We start from the raw sequence: 20,609 nt of genomic DNA, 5'->3' as shown, positions 1-20,609 counted from the left end.
GAAACATTAGATGTGAATTACATGGAGTTCTGAGATGAGAAGTCTGTATGTGATTAGTGAGGAACTGGCAGGACAAATAGAATCTGCTTTAGCTAATTAGCACTTTGTGAGTTTAAAGTGAGCAAATCATTGTTTCATGCTTTTTCTTTCTTTCTTTTTTTCTTTTTTTGAGAGCGATCTATTTGGCAACAGGGCAACCACATCTAACACAGTAGGAGTCAAAGCTTTTAATGATGTGCTGGTATTGCTGCCCTTCCTCCTGCTTTAGCTTCTAAGGATGCTTACTTATTTAAGTTCCTGCCAGGTGTAGTATTTAGTAAGTGAGCATCACTGGGGTTTTTTTCTAGGGATTTCTTGCTGAGCAATTCAGTTTTCTTGGGCTCTGTCCCACGAGCCACCTGCTGGTAGGACACCAAACACCCGTCACTGGGAGGCTTTTGTTACAAGGGTTGAAATTTACTGTTGCAAACATTATTTTTCCTTCTTTAGAATCAATAAATAAAGGGAGCAGAGGGAGCTGAACAAAACTTTGTGCTGCAGATTTCAATTTCCAAGCTTTCTTGGCCTGTGATCTTGTAATCTGTGTGTGTAGGACTTCTCTTGCTTGTGCAGGATGAACTGACTTCAGGAGCCCTGACACAGCTCGTGTTCTGCTTGTTATGGGTTATGTTTTTTAACACGGAGATCCAGAACTTGAGCTGAATCATCTTGTGCTGAAAAGACTGGGTTAATGATAAGTAGTGTCTGCAGAAGGACTCATCTGAACACTTACCTTGTTACTGTCAATTGGTCGTTAGGCTGTGAGCAACTCCAACTCGTATTGGGGAACCGCATGAAGCAAATGCATGTTTCTGTAAATATAATTATCCCTGTGGGTGGAATCCTGGAGTGTGTACTTGCATAAATGCTTCTTCTGCAAAGGGAGTGGGGGAAGACGAGTAATTACTTACAGAAGTCTCTCAGTAGTTGTGTAGTGGTGCTTTCAGACGTGGTAATATTTTGGCTTTGCTTTGTGATGGGTACCTGCTTTACCCACCTGTTCTTGGCTGTGTGTCACGTTCCTTTAGGAACTGACTGAGCAGGGTGGGGTAGGGAACATTAGGCCATCCCCGCTTTTGAGGATTTACTGAATATGCTCAAGTTGAATTCAGTAGCATGGTTACAGGTGGAGCTGGGAGCCTGTAGCTCCAGTAAAGAGACTGGGAGACTGTTCAAACTTCCTGAGTGCTTGAGGGGAACAGCATTATTTGCTGTCCTATAGAAGATTATTTACTGGGCTGTGTCTAAGCTTTGGGGTGGAAGTAAAAGCTGCAAAGACGGAGTGAGGATTGCAAGATACTTCAAGCTTTTTCTCTAAGATGTTTTACTACTTTACTTAGTTCACTTATAAAACTTTGCTTTTGCTGTAAAGGCATTTCAGTCGTCTTTGATAAACTCAGAGTAGAAATGAGGTCTGGGCAGTTTGACTCCAAAACTCTGGTTGTCTCGGGAAGTCAGCATAGCACTCAGAAAACACATTTTGTTGTTAAGACTCTGGGAAATTATTTCTCATCTGATTACAGTGGGTGTGTGTGTGTGTGTGTGGTAGAGACACTGTCCTTTCCTTGAAATCACTGAGCTGAGACAAATAATGTATCTGTTGTTGTTCTGTGTGTGTTGCTTTCAGCTTATTTTACTTCTTTATGAACTGCAGGTGAAGGACACCTCTATGTCTGGGGTAGCAACAAACACGGGCAGCTGGTGAGCAAAGAGATGTTTCTTGCTGAGCCCAAGAAGATAGACACTCAGTTTTTCTCACATGAAAAGATTGGAGCAGTTTGGAGTGGTTGGACTCACTTGGTGGCACAGACAGGTAGGATGTGTAAAAAGCAGCCGGATGTGGCAGCAGATCTGTAAACAGTCTACACTACATGCAAACTGTGATCTTACTAGCATTAACTGAACGCGGGAATGAAGGAGAGGGAGAAGATGATCATGATCAAGTGTCTGCCTGAAAGGCATAGAGAGTCATAGGTATGAACCATTCCCTGGTTACTTGAGTCTTAGCTGAGGATCTAAAGATCCATCAGAGCCTTTCTTCCTTTGTACAGCTGTGCTAATCTTTTTATACTTCAAGACTGAGCGTACCTTCTAGTGCTTTTGTTCTTCTGTAGCAGGGTGCTTAAAAAAGAATAAAACAGTGCATTCAGAAGAGAAACAAACTGAGCAGGTTTAGAGTGCATTGCTTCTGTGGTCAAACTTGGATAGTGTTTAGAGGAGATAAGAAAAAAGAGACCTCATTAGTTTGAAGAGTGTTATCTTAAGATGAAATGATTTTGTTGGCTGTTTTCAGCTGTACCTTCTAGGGAATAGAAAATATGAAAGACTGCCACACACAGAAGACTGTTGGGTCAGATTCTTTCCTAGGATAGATAATATAGATAATAATAATAGATAAGGAAGGCTATGTACTGATGACATTCATGTGTAAAGTGATGGTTGATCTGATGAAGGCCATTTAAATGCATTTGCATTGCTGCTTTGTTGTGAAATACAAAGGTAGAAGAGAAAGGTAAGTCATCTGAAACTATTTTGCTGTTTTCACGTGTGAACAGTACGTGCAGTTTATTCTATACTGAGATGTGAGAGTTAAGATGATCAAAGGGGATTAAATTATTTTATGAAACAAAAAGAACTGCCAGAGTTAGATTTGCTACATTTGTTTTAGCTTGTGCAGACTGCCAGGTAAGGAAATGAAGAGCAGATGGAAACAGTTTTCCTAGAGTTGTGTTGGAGATTTAAGAGCCTATTGGTCTATCAGAATACAACCAGTTCATTACAAACCTGCAGAGGGACCACAGATCTGTTGTTATTACCGGATTCTGTAGCTGTGGGTACTGGTTCAAGGACTGCTTAGCCTCCTTAGTCACTGTGTGCTGAAGTGTGGTATTAAGTTGGTCTTGTAAATAATGAAATAGTCACACAGTGATGTCCTTACTCTGTGAGAGAAGTGCCTGTTTTAATTACAGTGTGCTGTGAATTCTCGGTGGTAGGACTTGAAGAGATGCGATGCATGACTGGAAAAACAAATTGGTTAATTGTTCTGTTTCACGGCATTCATTGTTTGACATCAAAGTATATGAGGGAAATGCCATGTTTATAAACCTGCGTTACTCTGCCTGCCCTCTCAGCTGTTGGAAAGCTCTGAATGCTGATTTTTTTCAGAGGATGAATACTGAAAATTTCCCAGCTGGAGTCAATGCAATGTACAGCTTGGAAGCATTTCAGGTGGAGTAAAGGAATTTCTCTCCAGATGCATGGATCTTGATAAAAGCGCTTAGTGTCACTCTTAATGGAATAGAAATGGTGGAAGAAATGACATTAGTCAGGACAGCCTATTTTTTTTTTAAGAAGGCCTTGTCAGTATGGTTTGCCTGGCTTCATTATCCCTTAGTAATGTATATCCATGAAGTAAAACTTTCCTGAGGTTTTAGAAATGTCAGTGTTTCATTTATTTATCTGTGGTCATTGCAGAAATGAAGGGAATATTCTAGTAGGTGGTTTTAAGATGGGGAGGGTGGAATTCTGCTGGCTGACCAGCAGTGGTACTTCTTGTTTGGTCAATGTTTGAAAGGTGTTTAAGTAGGCTGATTTGACGTCTGCATCAGAACTGGCCAAGTGGTGTAGTGCTGTAAGTTATTGCTGGATTTAGAATTTTAAATCTCTTTGGAAGTCAACAGACCCGAGTCTTAAATTATTTGGAATAAGGTTCTGAATGGCCTTTGGCAGCGTCCAGACACAAATCAGAACCTTATGGGACTTCCAAAGGTTGCTCAACTGCCAGATGTAGTGTGAGCTAAGCACTTAACTTGCTAAAAAAAATCACTAATTGCTTATGGATAAACTTGCAGTTCTCTAAGTAACCGAAATTGCAGCCCGATCGAATTGAATGCTTCTCCCTGTGTGTCATTCTCCCTCCGTTATTTTTACTGCATCCCGAACAAAAGAGGAAATGCTGCTCCAGTTTGCTGCTGCTGAAGTTGCATAAACCAGTGCTCTCCAAATGACTTTGATCAACAAATCCTTATCAGTGAGGAAAAAAACCACAAAACAGCAAAACTTTTTTTGCTCAAGCACCCTCACTCGAAGTGTACTTACTATTTTAGAGTATGTGTTGCTTTTACTACTGTAGTGTACTGTAGAGTACTATGCAAATTATAAAATATACCCAAAGGTAGAAATTAAGAGGTGAAATAAAGATGAAATACTATTGAAAACACTACGTAAAATGTTACTTTTAATATTAAAATGTTCACCTGTAAATTCGCAGATGTTGCCATTTCAAAATGGCTCTTGGATTTTTCTGTGCCAGGTGAGCGGTGCTCGGCTGCACAACCATAGAACACTGAGATGGTTCAGTGTGATGGTAAAAACAACCATCTGCAGGAGCAGCGGGAGTTGCAGTGTGTGCTGTGGATTAATACTTTCAAAAGCAAGTCTATGCAAGTTACCAGCTTACTTATCAGACAAGGAGGATTGTTTCCTAAACATTTTCTCCTTTAATATTAAGTAGTCCCTATTATGTAGACCACCCTTTTTTAAAAGACTTGCTTTGTTTTTCTTTCACTCAATTGCCAACATTTTTCACTGTAGCTTAAAACGCAACACACAAAAAGCTTTTCTAAAAAAACACTTTTAATCTATTTCTTCCCTGCTATGTCCTTATAAATAATTTCAGCTGCTTCTGAAATCACTCAAATACATTTTTCTCTTTTAATATGTTATATTCTATCTCATTCAGCAACTGTGTTGAATGCTTTCTTTCCAGTCTTTCCTTCCTATCTCCTATGAGTCTGGTTAACTCTCTTATGCTATATCTGTCATGAAGTAGGTCAGTTTCAAGAAGTTAATTCCTGAGATAGGAATTACTTGACCCAAGAGATTTAAGGAGCATTTTTTTTCATAGCGTGTTGCGTTGTTTGACATCACTCTCAACTTATCCTATTCAGATCCAATGCTTTTTAATCATAGAGGTCTCTTTTGGATTCTTTCTGTTGAACGCAAACTTAAAATAACTCAGAATCCTTCCAGGTAGCTTCTGCTCTTTACTGGTTCCTGATGACGTACACAACTTGAGCTATATAGAACCACTAATACTCCTTCAAAATAATTGCTGTTGTACTGCTCTGTGCAATGGTCCTGGTCAGTGGTCCAAAAAGATTAAGAGAGACTGCTTGCTTTTTGCTCAGGTCTCTGATGATAAGATATGTGCTTGGTAGTGTCTCTAGTTTATTCATTATTTGCTGCATGAATGCACATATCAAGTGACTTTCAAAGCGTGCATTTCCATTATGGCAGCACTGTTACTGTTTCTTAGGTGAAGGGCAGACCAGATGCATTCTTCTGACTTTGGACTCCAAGTGCAAGCATTTCTCTTTCCAGGTGACTGCTCTGCAAAATGGTTTGTTTCTTTTCCAACATGCTGCTTTATGGTGCAAGGAGCACCAGTGCCATGTATTTGATTCTGAAGAATGATTGGCTTTTTGCATGTCTGCTTAATAATGTCTAATTTAATTTGTGGTCCTTTTCCAATTGATAGATACTTTGAATATAGCAGCTGAAAGAGAAGCTATCACGGAAGATATAAATAAGAGAGTTAAGTTGTAGCTTGTAATGCTGAAGGTTCCAAAATAGGGAATTTGGAAGAATATAGAGCCAAAATACAGCAGGAAAAGACTTTTAAAGATTTAAAGGTGAATCATCAACTTGTTTCAAAACAAGAGGTTTCCTTTTTAACTCTGAGACCTTGTTAATAGGTCTGTTAAGCTGCCCTGTTTTATTGTCTAAGTATTTGGAATATGTTTTCTAGGTTATTTTTCACGTGACAGCACGTGGAATGGTGGTCTATTTGAGCTCACATAAAGAATTCCAAAGTCTTTTTCCCAGAAGGAGCTACCTTAAGAATGCAGTTAAAATGATCTGTCTGCTCCCTGTTCAAAACTGCCTGTGGCTTAAAAGTCTCAGGAGGACAGCATACTTCAGACCCCTTATTATAGTCTGAATAATGTCTGGAATCCTTATTCTAAATGTGCATCTGAGTTTGTGCTCCTGCAGACCTCCCTTGACCTGGCATCTTTTAGTTTGCATGAAAGCACTGGGGTGGTTTCATGGGCCAATGACCTGCATGGTAAAACAAATACATCTGTTTTTCAGAAGCAATGAGAATGCCTCCAAAGGCTGAGAACAGACCGACAGAATATTTCTAATCAGAGTCTAGAAGAGGGGAGCTTCGTGCTCTAGTTGCACTTGGGCCTTCTTTCTCTCATGCCAGTCAGCAAGTGAAGCTCTCCAGCCTTGCTGCAAGTGGTGCAGTGGATGGAGCTGCAGAGAGGTGAGGTGTACGGATACTGGTACGGTGCAGTGCGGTGTCAGCCCACTAGAGGGCCTTTCCAGATTTCTTTTGAATCAAGGCTCTGCAGCCTTCCTGCTACTGGAAAGCGTACAGTCTTAGCCTTGAAATTTTCAGCAGCTCCCTGAGTGCAAATCCTGACTTATTTTTTTTGCACCTTATCTGCTATACCAATAAGGTATGAGGGCTCTTTTGTCCTTTTAGCTGCAAAGAGTGTTCTGCCAAAAAGAACTGCAGTTGGGAAATGACATTTTGAACAGTGACTAGTTTAGAGATCTTGTTGCAGTCATCTGAGTTTGTTGAGTTCTGGTGTTCTGGAGCCGGTGTTTGTTTAAAACTAAGTCAAAATGCTCATCTTGCTATGACCCCTATGAAAAACAAACTCAAAAAAAAATCCCACGCTTATTTTCCTTCTGCTTGTTAAGATCTTTTAAACAGTGATGGTACCTAAGGGCCGTTATGGGTCTTTGCCTTTGCGGTTAGTGATAATACAGCAGTGCTGCTTCTAAGCATCATCTTGTTCCTGGAGTGATTGCTTTTGCTAAAGCAACGCCACAACACCAAGGTTAGGTATTTACTTTCAGGACGGAAGAAATGGAATGCCAGAGAGTATGTTTACAGGCAAGTCATCAAATATATGTGCTGAATTTGGCTTGTTTAGGTAGGAGAACAGAATTAGTGTTGTTTCCTGCTGTGTGATTTTGGCTGATAGGATGTCAAGAGGCATAATCAGGTGAGGCAAGCTGTTGATTTTTCTGAGCAATATAAGGATGCTGTGTGTTAGTTTTTATACACACTTGCACTTTCATTTACTAATTTGCCTTTTTTATATTTGTGCATAAGCATTAGTTGAGGACTGCTCTACAAATGTGAGAATTGGTGGGTTTTTGGTTTTGAGAAGAAAAGTATCTGTTTGTGACCACAAAGAGGATTTGAATGTTAATGTTAGCTATCTTTGGACCTCTGGAGTAACGTGACAGGTCAGATTCCTTCTTTGTGTAGGATAAGGCACATAGGAAAAGGAGAAGAGGGCTAAGGAATGCTCTGCAATCTTTGAGTCACCTTATGATGCATTGCTTAGGGATGTGGTTAGTGGGCACAGTGGTGGTGGATTGATGGTTGGACTACATTATCTGAGTAGTCTTTTCCAACCTTAATGATTCTACGACTCTGATGCTGTGATTTATTTATTTTTTTTAATTATATATATATATATATATTTTCCCCATTTGCTTCAAACAGTTGGAGGGTTTGTGATTATTTGTTACCTGGGAGAAAGCAGAAAGGGTTTTGTGTCAGTTTTCAAAGTGTCTTCCTTATGCATGGATCTCATGCTCTGACTGATAATGAAATTTCTGGTTACGTTAAGTGTAAAAAACCCCAAACATATGTATAAAGATATATGTGAAGATATATATATGAAGATATACATATTTTTGGACACATACGTTTTTGGCTGGCAATTTTTCAAACTTGAGAGCATACCCTGAAGGTCCGGTATTTGACTATATGGGTTACAGCATGAAGAGATGAGTGAAAGAAACAGACAAGCTTGGGAACCAGAATTCAGAGATTAAAGCTTTGCAGTAAATATGGGTTCTGTGGGTAACTTTCAGTATGCAGTAACAGGATTGGAGGTTTGAGGTGCATATGGGAATTGCCTTATTTCCTACATTGTTCTCCAAGCTGCCTCCTTGCTCCACTGCAAATTTTTCACTGCTGCTTCAACTTTAATAATAATTATTTTTAAGACAAGCTTATATAAGCTGCTGAAGCGAAGGTTAATGGGAGGCATGCAACCTGTAACTCAGGAAGTCTGTTCCGGGCTGGCAGCCAGCTGAGAGCTACAAAAGATACCAGCTCTTGGGGGTGCCTGGGGTCAGATTGGTGTCAAGGCTGCGCCTTCTGTGAGTGCTCTGAAAATTGAAATGTCTGGGAATGCAAATACATAAAAATGAATATTGACTCAGCGTTGTGTGGGCACGTAAGGTTTACACGTGCAAAGAGATGTACTGACAAACATCGAATCCACAAGATGTTTAATATACTTCTGTTTTTTGTGTATTGAGTTCACCTTCTGAGTTGGATTCATTTCATCTTTTTTTTTCAGTGGACGCATGTAACTAAACTGCAAAATCTGGGCATAAGTTGTTATACTTTGAATATCCATGGCAATTTGCCATTTGTTTTCTGTGACTGCACCTGCAGAGGATTTTTAAGGAGCAATTTACATTTTAACAGACGGTTCCTTTCCAGTCAGAAATCATCCCCTAAAAGTAAAAGCCTTGAGAAAGGTACAGCAAAGCTATTGAATTGATACACAAACTTATTTTCTCAAAGCCATTTGGGCAGCCCTGTGGTACTTTGTTCATTGTGTTTTAGGAGGAGCTATCTACCTCAGAAAGAGCTCCTCTGTGGGGTTCATCCTGCCATTTTGAAAAGCTTGGAGGCAAATGACCAGATGTCCCACCAGGTGGTTTTCAGCCATCTCTTTTGGTAATCCTGAGTTCTGCTCCCATAATATTGCTTTTTGTTGTTGCAATTTGATCATCTTTTGCCTGGATTCCAGGATCAATCTGGTTTTCATGGGTCGAGGACATTTATTGGCGTCAGTCTTCTAGAGGTGATTGGGAAACTGAATGAAAACAGAAAGCACCAATGATTTATGGGAAGTTCTGTCTTTTTCTTTTCTTACTACTTGCTCAGATGTGGGTCAGTTTGTGTCTCTGCAGCCCCAGTGCTGTGAATGTTGGGAAGGTTTGAGTGTACAGGTTCAGCTGATCTTTCCCAGTAGACCTGAGCTGGTGACCTGAAGAGCCACGTTCATCAGACCTGAAGGAGTTTATCACGCTGTTATTTGTTCCTGGGGATTTGATGGGAATTCTTTCATCAGACAGCAAGGAAATGAATTTTGTAGGCTGTTGATATGTGGAAGATTTTTGCATGTAAGACTTAAACAGCCAAAAATGCAACTTGTCGTTGGGAAGGGGTGGCAGGGGGTTGTGTCTTGCCAGGGCCACTGTAGAGCTTTGTTCTTGTAACTGCCAATTTGCTAGGGAATCTTGGGGAAGCTCTGCTGGCAACAAACAGATCACAGTAAACCTTGAATCTCTGGTGTTTGCTCTCCCGAGGCATGGCAGATCTTGTTTCCAGCAGCTATGGCTCAGCAGCACAACAGGAGCCTTCTATTACATCCCACTCTCTGTGTCTGTCCCTCTTGTTTAGTTCTGACAACACAAGTGTGCATCTTGCTTGTATTATTTTTTCTGTTTTTTAACAAGAGCTAAACAAACAGAACCTTTAAGTTGTATCTTGCTTACACAGCCAACCATTTATTTTTCATACGTTGTAATATCAAGCTGTTGCTACCAAGTTGATGAATTTCCAGCACACTGAACATTGCAACGTTCTGGATTTTATTTTCAAAATGGTATGGATTTGAGTTCTAGTTACCTGTAAAGAGGTAGAAAAGATTGGCATTTCCTCTCATTCCATGGACCGGCACTGTTCCTTGGCTTTATTTGTAAACTTATAGCTAGGGTGAGTCTATGTGTATTTGTGTATTGATACACTTATTTGTGCTGCTCCCTGACTTCTACATGACTCTGGTAAAAACATCTGAAGGAATTCTTTCTATCAAGGAGCAGGCCTGGTTCGGTGTGCACTGAAAGTAGGTTCTGAAATGATACAGTATCAAGTGTTCAGTTTTTCATATATATTGTTTTCTTCATAGATACTTAGTAACAATCTTTTGAGTAATTTGTGACATTTCTTTGGTTACTGTCTCTCTTTTGCTCCTCTTTGTTCTTAGTAGTCTTCAATCGGTGCATGAAGTAGTTAGGCATGCCATACAACCACAGAATGGCTTGGATTTGTAGGGGGCTTTAAAGATCAGTGGGTTCAAGCTCCCTACATGTGGGTTGCTGCTCACCAGCTCTGGCTGATCAGTGCCCCATCCAGCCTGTCCTTGAACATCTCCAGGGATGGAACATCTGCAGCTTCTCTGGGCAGCCTGTGCCGGTGCCACACTGCCGTAAAACAAAATTCTTCCTAGTAGCTACTCGAAATCTCCCCTCTTTTAGTTTAAAGCTGTTATTCCTTGTTCTGTCACTAGCAGACAGTGTAAAATGTTGGTCTCACTCCTGTAAGTTCCTTTTAAGTGCTGGAAGGCCTAAATGAGATCTCCCTAGACCCCCTTTTCTTCTCTGAGCCGAACCAGCCCAGCTCCCTCAGCTGAAGGAGAGGTGTTCCAGTGCTGTGATCATCTTTGTGTCCCTCCTCTAGACCCAGCAGCTCCATGCCTTTCTTGCTCTGTGGACCCTGGACCTGGATGCAGTACACCAGAAGGGACCTCACAGGGTGTGAAGTAGAGGCACACAATCACCTCCCTCTCCCTGCTGTCCACCCCTCTTTCCCTTGTAAACTATCTTGAGCGTATATTGGCAAATGAAGATTCAGGTGGGCTATGCAGAGTAGGGTTTACATGGATTTTTGTTAAATTTAGTTCACAATAAAGGACAAAGGGTGTGTGTTTGTTTGTTTTTAAACAAGAACTATAAAACTGAAGGAAATAACTATGATCATTTTTGCTCATTTATGTGTACGGCAGCATATAGAATTCCTTTCCTACAGTAGAAGGGGAAGATGCAACATGTGGAGCTTTTCTAGCCAGGTTATCTTGTCCATGACTTCCTCATGCTTGCCTACTGCTGCCTAGGTGCATTTTGTTAAATATTCAGTGACTGGATAAGCTTAGAGAGCTACTCAGTTGCTGTTCAGCAGAACACTTCAGGGCTTTTTTTAACAGAGATTTTGTGTGGGAAGAAGGGCTCCATTATATTCAGTTTCTCTCCTCTTATTTTTTTTCCTTGCCATATTGTCTTTTGCTGTTGGAAATGGTGATTGTTGTGGACCTACTAATGTGAATGTCTGCCCTGGCTTGGAGGAACTTTGATCTTAAAAAGCTTTCAGGAAAACGAGCCTGTAAAATGTGGCTGTGGTATAGATTTTGTTTAGCTCATTAGAGTGTGAGATAAAGGTTTTTCCCCCCTTTTTGTTTATTTGCTTTTCTCTCTGTGGTTGGATTGTTGCAGTTTATGGCTAGTCATATATTTTGCAAACATAATAAACAAGGTCAGATACATTAGCAAGTGTGTGGAAGGTTATGAGTAAGAAGGTTCTGATGGGATCTTGCTGACAGCACAGACAATGTGTGAAGCAGAGAAGCCCTGGTCCCTTGTTCTTTGAAGACAGACTCAGTTATTCACTCACAATGGCAATGATTTGTGTGACAGTGGCTTTAGATATTCCCTACCATTTCAATTTGAAAACAAGACAAAATCTCTTCCTGGTTGTGATGCCTGAATCATATCTGGGCACCATGTCTGCTGCAAGGTTTTACCTGGGCTCTCAGTAGCGGTGGCTTCCTTTTGTCTCAAGAAATGATACCTTAGTGAGCTAACTGCATACAAGGAACTGTAAACATGGTGTTCCTCGTGATTGCTATATCCTGAGTCAATATCAAGAGGAGCTGTGGTTTTGAAGGGCTTGGAAGAGCAGGTTATTGGTTCCAAGCAATTTCTTGGGTTTTCTACTTTCTCTTATTCTTTTTCCCTTAGTGCAAATTAAACTGTTGAAATTGCAATGATGATAACTGTCTTGGAAACACCTCCCATCTTACAGCTGTTGTCTAGTCAGGGTACAAAATGTTCCACTCAGAAGAGGCAGGATTTGGCTGTAATTGTCTCTGTCTTTCTGGTTCTTCTGTGTGTTTGTAGCTGAAATTATTGCCACTGTCTGAGCTACTTGCTATTGTGTTATGCTTGTCTATTTGTGTGTGTGTGTGTGTGTGTGTGTGTGTGTGTGTGAAACCACTTCTCATGTATCACAGACATTGCTTCAATCACATTATACTAATGCTTGTCAGTTCACCTATATGAAGCTGAAAAGAAGTGAAGGCAAGAGAAAGTTTGCTGCCCTATTGATTTCCGTCCAACTGCTCCCTTATCTGCTATAGTATTGGAGAAAGATCCAGATGTGGAGTAAGTTACTTACAAGGCCACTGTTAGTTGTTCTGGTGGGTGGAACAAGAGGCAGCAATAACCTGAGTCTCTGCCTGCCAGCCTCCCAGCTTTTACAGGATCACAGAATGTCCTGGGTTGGAAGGGACCTCAAGGATCATGAGTCTCCAACCCCCTGCCACAGGCAGGGCCACCAACCTCCCCATTTAATACTAGACCAGGCTGCCCAGGACCCCATTCAAACTGGCCTTGAATACCTTTAGGGATGGGGCATCCACAGCCTCTCTGGGCAGCCTGTGCCAGCACAATTCAGCTGTTTGAATTCAGCTTCCAGACTTCATGTGTTGTGGCTTCCACAGTGACATTTCTTCATTAGGCTGTGTCACTCAGGAGTGAGCACAGATAGGAAGGCTGATTTGAAAGATTCCTCCCTGCGTTCAGTATCCTGTCTGGTCTTCTTGTGCAGACTACTTCTGGAAATACATGGGGGAGGAAGCTGTGCTTTCTGACTTTACCTTGGTGCATCTTGGTGCGTAGGTGTTTAGTTCAGCTTAAGCTCGACTGATCCTTATTGTTTCTCTCTTGTTTTAACTCATTCATGCTTAAGGTGCTATAAACTGAAGTTGAAGCTTTGCACAGAGTTGAAAAGAAAGAGCACAGACCAGAGAAACCTGAATTGTATGGAAAAATTTGGTAGGTGAATTATGTAATGTAGACAAATCAAAGTTGTCAGCCCTCATCACATTTAACTAGAAATACACTGTGCCTTATTTGCCCTGGCTGCTGATCTTTCTGGGTAAAAGAATGACAGTTTTATTTTGAGCATTTAATGTTATCACATCACATGACATGGTTGCATGTAGCAGAGCAATGACAGAGTTGTCTGAAGTTTTGGCAACTCAAGGCCTTTAGTAAAGCGTTGATGTGAAGCAGACAAATGGTAAGAATGTGCACTTGAGAAGTTTTACATTTATGCAAAGTGCCTACGACATGATCTGCGTTCAAACAGTTTGAATACTTGGTGGGGTAGGAGTGCTTTGCACCCACCGTGCATAAAACAAATACGTGAAAGCTGAAACCAGTCATTACAAAGTAGCAGAACAAATCTGCATGATGGTATGCTTGTCAGGCATGGTGTATATGTATTCTGCCTTCTTTTAGTTTTGTTGGCCTCTGAGCCGTGTGTGCAAGAAAGATGGCTGTTGTGTTTTCATGTAACTTCATTTAAAGCTGTGCATTCGTAATGTTTCTGTTGGTAAGCTCAGCTGTTGGAAGGAGCTGCCGACATGTACATAATCTGTACACACATGTGCACTGATCTAGAGATTTCGTTTAACCTTACTAGCATCCGAAGACTTATTAAATGCTTGTTTTCCTAACCTTTTAAGTGACATTTTTTGGTATGGTGTAATTAATTATGCAGGGTTAATACTCACTAATGAATCTTATTATTTGAGCATAGATAATGCGCTGTTTAAAAGCTTAGTGAGAATTGAGTGTTCCTGAAAAGCAGTGTCTTCTGGGACTTTTTTTTCCCCAAGAAACCGAACAAAAACAAAGCAAGGATGGGAAAAAAAAAAACCACAGAAAACCAAAAACAACCTGACCATCTGGCTTGTTCTTTTCATGATTACCTTCAAGTACTTCCAAATAGTGGATCTGAGGTAAGATCTGATAGAGTCCAGGAGATATATTAGCAGCTATGAATTTTGAGTGCTGCTTCTGTGCTTGTGTGGGGGATATTTCCTTCCCCTTTCTTTGCTACTTAGCAGATGCAGATCTGATGGGCAGGTATAGGTGCTCATTCCATTTGTGGCCAGACAGGTGACTTTTCTTGTTTGAATTATTCCAGCTGTGAGGAGCCATGAAATAATCTAACGCAAACCCAAGATGAAAAATTTAAGTCAGGCTTTTTTTTCTTTTTTTTTTGTGGGGTAACCATGTATGAATTCTGGGAATGACTTTGTGCTGCTATAGCATGAAGTTGTACTGATGTGAGAATGAACAATTAGATGTTTTCTAGTACTTGGGGATTTTATTCTTTGTGTATTTCTATGCATTCAGCTGGATTTAAGTGCTCTGAAAATAGCGTGACTGATATCTATGTTCTAACACTCAAGTCTTGTATGTATACAACTGATAGCCATCAACATTTCTTGTATTCCTTATATTTCTTAAGCAAAGTCAATTTTCTTTCTGTTATTTTCCATGCTGGTCTGTGCCTTGATTTCCTTAAATTAAAAGATGGAGTTGTTGTTTTTTAATACAACGCATGAAAAAAAGCCATGTTGCTTTTCTTATAAATACTGCTGTAATCCAAGCCTTATGATTAACTCATGCTATATAGTAGGGATGTGTTCTGGTTTTGCTTACTTGGAGTTATGTAGATCTCCAAAGCAGTTTTCATTTGGCAGTATATTTCAGATACTCGTTTTTTATAATTATATGCATGTAAGCACAAATAGGATACTGCAGGATTAATGTGCTACTCTGAGAAGCTTGCAGCCAGAGGCTGAAGAGAGCCAAACCAACAACCTGAGGCTGTCCCTGGTTCAAGAACAGGCTGTCAGTGGACACTGAATGTGCCTGCTCAGAGGCATGATCCAGGGCCGGCCCCTAGCCGCTGTGCAGCAAGCTCCGGTTGGTGAGCAAGGTTCAGTCTCAATGGCATGAAGAATAAACAGATTGTTCCTACCCCAGGGAAAAATCATGACAATCATACACGTGTGTTTTTGAGGACTTTTGTGTAACAGGAAAAATAGATGTCCAGTTTGTGTCATGGCAGTTGAAACTCGGATGTGATTTCATCCTTTTTTCTTGTGGTTCCTATTTGAACATCAGTGCAAAGATTAAGCGTGTGTATTCTGTGCAGATCCCAAACAGCTGAGATTGAGGATTTTGGGGTGCTCCGACAGATTGAAGAGCCTGTTTGGGTCAGGTCTACATTTTGTTCTCTGTTTCAAGCCCAGGCATCCTCTCTGTCGTGAGCTCTTGCATGGAAATTTCCACGCACGTTTATTTCAGCACTTCTGCCATTGACCATCTCTCCTTGCAGTAGCTAGGCAGAGACTTGAAATACTGTTGGAAGTTGTTCTCACTCATGACCTTACTTGAATCTTTGTAGCTGAGGAGGTATTTAGAGCTGAAGCTTGTTAAAATTGCGTGCCATGGACAACTCCGTGGAGAAACAATTGCATCAGTACAGAACAGTGATACAGAAAATCCCCAGACAAAAATGCTCTCCAAAGAGAGGAACAGGAGGTAGTGCCAACGGCAGTATACTGATTTTCTGTAAGACAGTGGCTCCTTTGACCTGCTACGTGTGAAAACATTTTGATTTCCTCCATGCAAAACTTTTATCATCATTGCTTTTATAAACCAGTATCACTCTGGCTTCGGTTTCTCCAAGTAGTTTACTTCATAATTACATGGCAGGCTTTTGAACCTTTCATTCTATTCTGGTTTTCTTTTGTAAGATGGTCGTGACAAAACAGCAACTTTACTTGTATCCCTCATGACTGTCTCTTGGTCATGACCACAAGCAGCCTGATGTAGGCTTCATTGTTGTTTAGTAAATTGATTGTTTTAATTTATTGACGATAGAATGCTTTCTAATACAAGAAACTATACACTGTAATTAGTGGTGCTAAGAAAGAGGTGGAAGACTTTGCTTCACAATGACTTGAAGTTTTTGTTCTCAAAATTGAGCACGTAAATCCAAGTTGTGAATTTTAGGATTCACATACATGATTTCAAATGTGCAGTCCAAGTGCCTTATAAATCAGCTGCTAACAATTTCTTCATCTTCTGAGAGAATAAAGGAACTGTCTGGAGGAAGAAGAAAACATTTTATTGCCAGCTGCTTTTTTGGGGGCTTGTTTGTCTGTCCAGTGCCATAGGGAGCACAGTACGTACTGAGAATAAATGATAATAGTGAAGAGTTTCCTTTGTTCTGGGGGCTGGAGAAAGACCTGGATGAAACTAAGAAGGTACTAGCATCTGATTCATGCAGATTAGAAACCATGGGAGGGGGATATTAGGTACAGAATGTCACTTTATTATAAGAAAAGTGGTACAAAACTTGTTAAAGACAGGTTGATTCAGGCTCAGTGCTTTTTATCAGCTTTGCAAGATCTTTTTGGAATGAGCATGAGAAATAATCTTACTTTTCTTTATTAAATAAACAGAAAGCAAAACAAACACAGCAAGACTTTACAGTAACAAAGATTCAGTAGAAATATATACAGAAACACTTTTTAGGGATATGCTCTCCTTCTTACTTCTTGCATCCCAGAATATTAAGCAAACTGAAAATCATTTTGTTCTCATGTTTCTGTCTTCATAATTCGACCTTTTTAACAGCTGTTGGTTGTTATGTAGGACTTTGCCTGTGCATAAATGTTTTCTTTCAGGCTTGTGCCTGCTGGTGATGCAACTGATTGAAGCTGAAGCAGTTGGTTTGAAAGAAAATGGACATAAAAGCTGCCAGAAGAGAAGGGCAAGCTTATGGGGAGGACATAAAGGTGGCAGTGTGGATTACCAGTTGTACATCTGTTTTGAAGAATCATCTTGACAAGTCACGCAGTACAAAGGAGGATGTTAAATGCTGTTGTGCTTGTCTCTTCTTGCTTGCTCACTTAGTTGAAGATTAAAAACTCAACCAAATGAGCCCAAACCACTGTGGGCATAAAAACAGGCAGGAACTGATAGTTGAAATCTGTAACAAACTGCTGATGTGTCCAACTTAAGAATCTAGGGTAGTTATTTAAAAACTTTCTAATCCACCAGAGCTGTGCTGGAGCAATGTTCATCCAAATCAGGTCACCCTATGCCCTTGGGATTCAAGTCCCTGCAGTGAGCTAATCCTGTGTAGGCACAAATTTGACATGTAAAATGGCTTTCAGAGTGACTTATTTTTATTTATATTTTTATTTATTTATTTGAGCTTTTCACTTCAAAGCAAAGCAATGACTCTTCCCCACCTGGCCACCTGCTTTAGGGCAGGAGAGAACTCATGGTGTCATTAAAAGCTGTCCAATCTCATTGCGTTCTCTGAAGCGTGAATGTGACGGTACTGCTTCTTTCAATCAACATCCTTTCTAATGTCAGAGAAAAGAAGGCCACAAAGAGCCAAGAGCTTTTTGATGCTTTTATTTTCATTGTTGTTCCTTTTGTGTTCCTGAGGAGGCACGTTAGGTTATTTCTCCCCTCTTGCATTCAGACATACAGCTCTCTTGTTAATGGCGGCACAGCTTGTCAGTTCTTACATCTTTATGCATAGATATGCTGGCATTGCAAACAATCACAGATTATGTAGGTATCCAAATTAAGCATCACTAGTATTGTTCCCCTTCTTTCTCTTCTGCTCTGTGTCTTATGGCTTGGGGATGTTGGATACATCTCATCGACAGTCTCTTAACATATGAATCATGTAGAGTTAGAGGTCTGAGCTGCAACAAGAACGTGTGAGTTAAAGGATACTGCAGGTGGATTGTACATTCTGGTAGGTGATAGAGATTTTTAGGGGCATAAATAGTATTTAAATACTTGCATCATTATGAAGCTGTTTACGCCTTTGTCCCGTCTCTCCTTGCAGTCTCCTTGACCACACATAAATTAGGGCTGAACCTGTTTGGTTTTTATTTTTTTTTCTGTGCTCTTAAACTCTTTTTCTCTTGTGAGTGGGGAAAAAATGGGGATAGTATTTTGGAAAGAATAGATCACCTTATTGCTCATGATTTGTCACTTGACTTCAAAGGACACAAATTCTGCTTGCCATCCGTTTTTAGACTGTTTTGTTCCTCCTGTCAGAGACAGTGCTGCAGTTACAGCTGCTCACTACTTGAAGTGAGCAGCCCACTCTGTCTTAGTGGTTGCTGTTCTAATGATTCTGACTCTGAGCTAGCTGGGTGATCTCTTGGGAGACTCTGAAGGTGCTATTGTTGGCTTTGTGATACTGTTCTGGTTTCTTGTGTGCTTTTTGTTTTTTATTTTTAAATTATTTTCTTAAGAAGACACACAATTAGGGTTGAATTCCACTGCATATCAACCTCAGCTGCATCTGGGAGCGGTTGAGAAGGTTAAAACCCCTTAGGAGTGTGCAGGCTTGGTCATTTAACACTGTTTTCATAATGGTATCTATTTCTTTGTAGATATTCTGACTATTCTAACACTACAGAATCATGCGTGTCTGAGGGTTGTTATATAATCAAATCTATGTGCAAAATTTGCGAGTATTTGTTCTTGGGAGTGTATGGAGTGAGCAATGTGAAGAATGCCTGCTGTGTCTGCAGATTGCCATTCTGGGTTTTTTTTTGTGATGTTTCTGTGTGCGTCTCTCCATGGCATGCCCTTGAGTTTTTTGACGAGGTAAATATTAGCACTTGGGACTTAATTGCCTTTGCTTTGTTGATCTCGTTCAGACAGATGTCTGTTCTTTCTTAGATAGACTCAGATGGTAGTGGGATATTGAGAGGAGCAGGATGATGTGGGTTCTCCAAATAAGGCAGAGTTGTAAATTAGGTAATGCTTCTTATAAAATGGCATTGCAAAGATGGCTGTGCTGCATTTTGTAATGTCTGAGTAACACTGTAGCACAGTACCATGTGAAATCTAGTGAAATAAGACGTGGACTGTACCTGTAAGGTGATAAATGTCTGAGCAGTCCACTTACAGAGAGTAAGCAGGAAATAAGACTCAAGAAAATCCCTGTGAATGAGTAAAACCATTTGCACTGTGTTTTTCAAAGTGGTGTCCAGAAATAATTGAACATCTTCAGGAAGAAATACCTATTCAGTTTTCTATGACACGTTAGGAGAAGAGATGCAGGACTGCAGCAGCAAGGAGATTCCAGGTTAAGGAGGCCTGTGTGCAAGAAAGCATATAACAGTGCAGAAGTGCATGGAGGTATAAATATAGAACGTCAGTAAAAGTGTATGACTCATACTGCTGTAGTAGCACAGTGCTGAATTTATTTGCAGAAGTACAGAACAAAAACCCTATGGCATACTATGATGCATTTGCAGATAGTTTTCCTTAGCTGGTTAATGTTTTATGCATCTTGCTTTTTTAGAGATGGTGCTAAACTGTGCTTTGATTTTTCTTTTTTGTTTTTTCTTCATTTTGTTTGGGCTTTGTGTTTAGATGAAGAGTTAAGTCCTTTATTGAACCTTGAATGCAGCAGATCTGTTTGCTGGGTAGAGATGAGTTAGATTTGTTTTTAATCATGTAACTAAATTTAGCCAGCAATCTGCATTTTAAGGCATTGCTATTAAAAGTCTAAAAGTGAGATATGCATCGTAGTTTGAATTTAAAATGAGCCAGAGGCACAGCTGGTGAGGCAGTCATGACTCTAATCATGAGTGGAGAGAAATGAGAAGGGAATTTTCTCATCTTGCAGATGAATGCAAAGTGGGAAAAGTGCTCCAACACCTTCCCCACCCCCAACCCCACTTCCTTTGCTTTGGTTCATGATTGCATGGACCTGGTGTGGTAATAGATGGCCTCTCCTTCTTCTTTGAACCGGGATCATATATCTGCTTAATATCAACTACATGTACGTAATTTTGAGATCTACTAAATTTCATGTTGTATTTTTTCATATTCATATGCAATATTTCATGTCTTTAGTTTCTCTAAAAGCAAAACAGCCTTTATCCCACCTAAAGCACAGATCCAGAGGCAAGACTTAGGGGGTATCTGGAGCATCTTGGAATATTTCATACTTGAAAGATATTTTTTTCCAGTTTTTCAAAGCAGTGAGGCATGCAATTAAGTATGTGAATAATCACATTAACTAAATGTTGCCCATCTTAATAGATAACTTGTTGTAATTATGGAAGCTAAAAAGGGAAAGCTTCCCTATCTTTTTAATGAATGAAAATCAAAGCAGTTTATGTTCTTAAAGGTGTCGGTAGTCCTGATGAACGTAGATCTGTTGGCAAACTTAGCATGCCATGTGAAACTGTGAGTTACGTCTAGCTCATCATATAGAGTATCAATCTCACACAGAATTTTGATATTTCCAGGAGGTTCTGAAAGCAGCTGGATGCTATTTTCTTATGCTGTAGATGTTTATATCCATGTCGTGTATTGTAGCATATATACCTGGCTGTTGGAATTTTCTTTCATAAAAGCATAATAGTCTTGTCTGATTTTTTCTGTTTCCTCTTAATTTTTATGAGTATTTTGGGCAATAAGGA

General features: G+C 40.1%; 1 protein-coding gene across 1 annotated transcript in view; it reads left to right on the top strand.

Moving 5' to 3' along the window:
* The window catches only part of SERGEF (secretion regulating guanine nucleotide exchange factor), a 126,085-nt gene that overhangs the window by 5,227 nt on the left and 100,249 nt on the right, over positions 1 to 20,609 (top strand). The window contains exon 8 of the mRNA XM_072337201.1: positions 1,694 to 1,852. Coding sequence (XP_072193302.1) covers positions 1,694 to 1,852 — 159 coding nt within the window. The remainder of the gene's footprint in view (positions 1 to 1,693; positions 1,853 to 20,609) is intronic.

This window comes from Excalfactoria chinensis, chromosome 5 (assembly GCF_039878825.1).
Source record: "Excalfactoria chinensis isolate bCotChi1 chromosome 5, bCotChi1.hap2, whole genome shotgun sequence".
Classification (NCBI taxonomy): domain Eukaryota; kingdom Metazoa; phylum Chordata; class Aves; order Galliformes; family Phasianidae; genus Excalfactoria; species Excalfactoria chinensis.
Note: the sequence above shows the minus strand (reverse complement) of the source record. Positions and strands in the feature narration are given on the sequence as shown.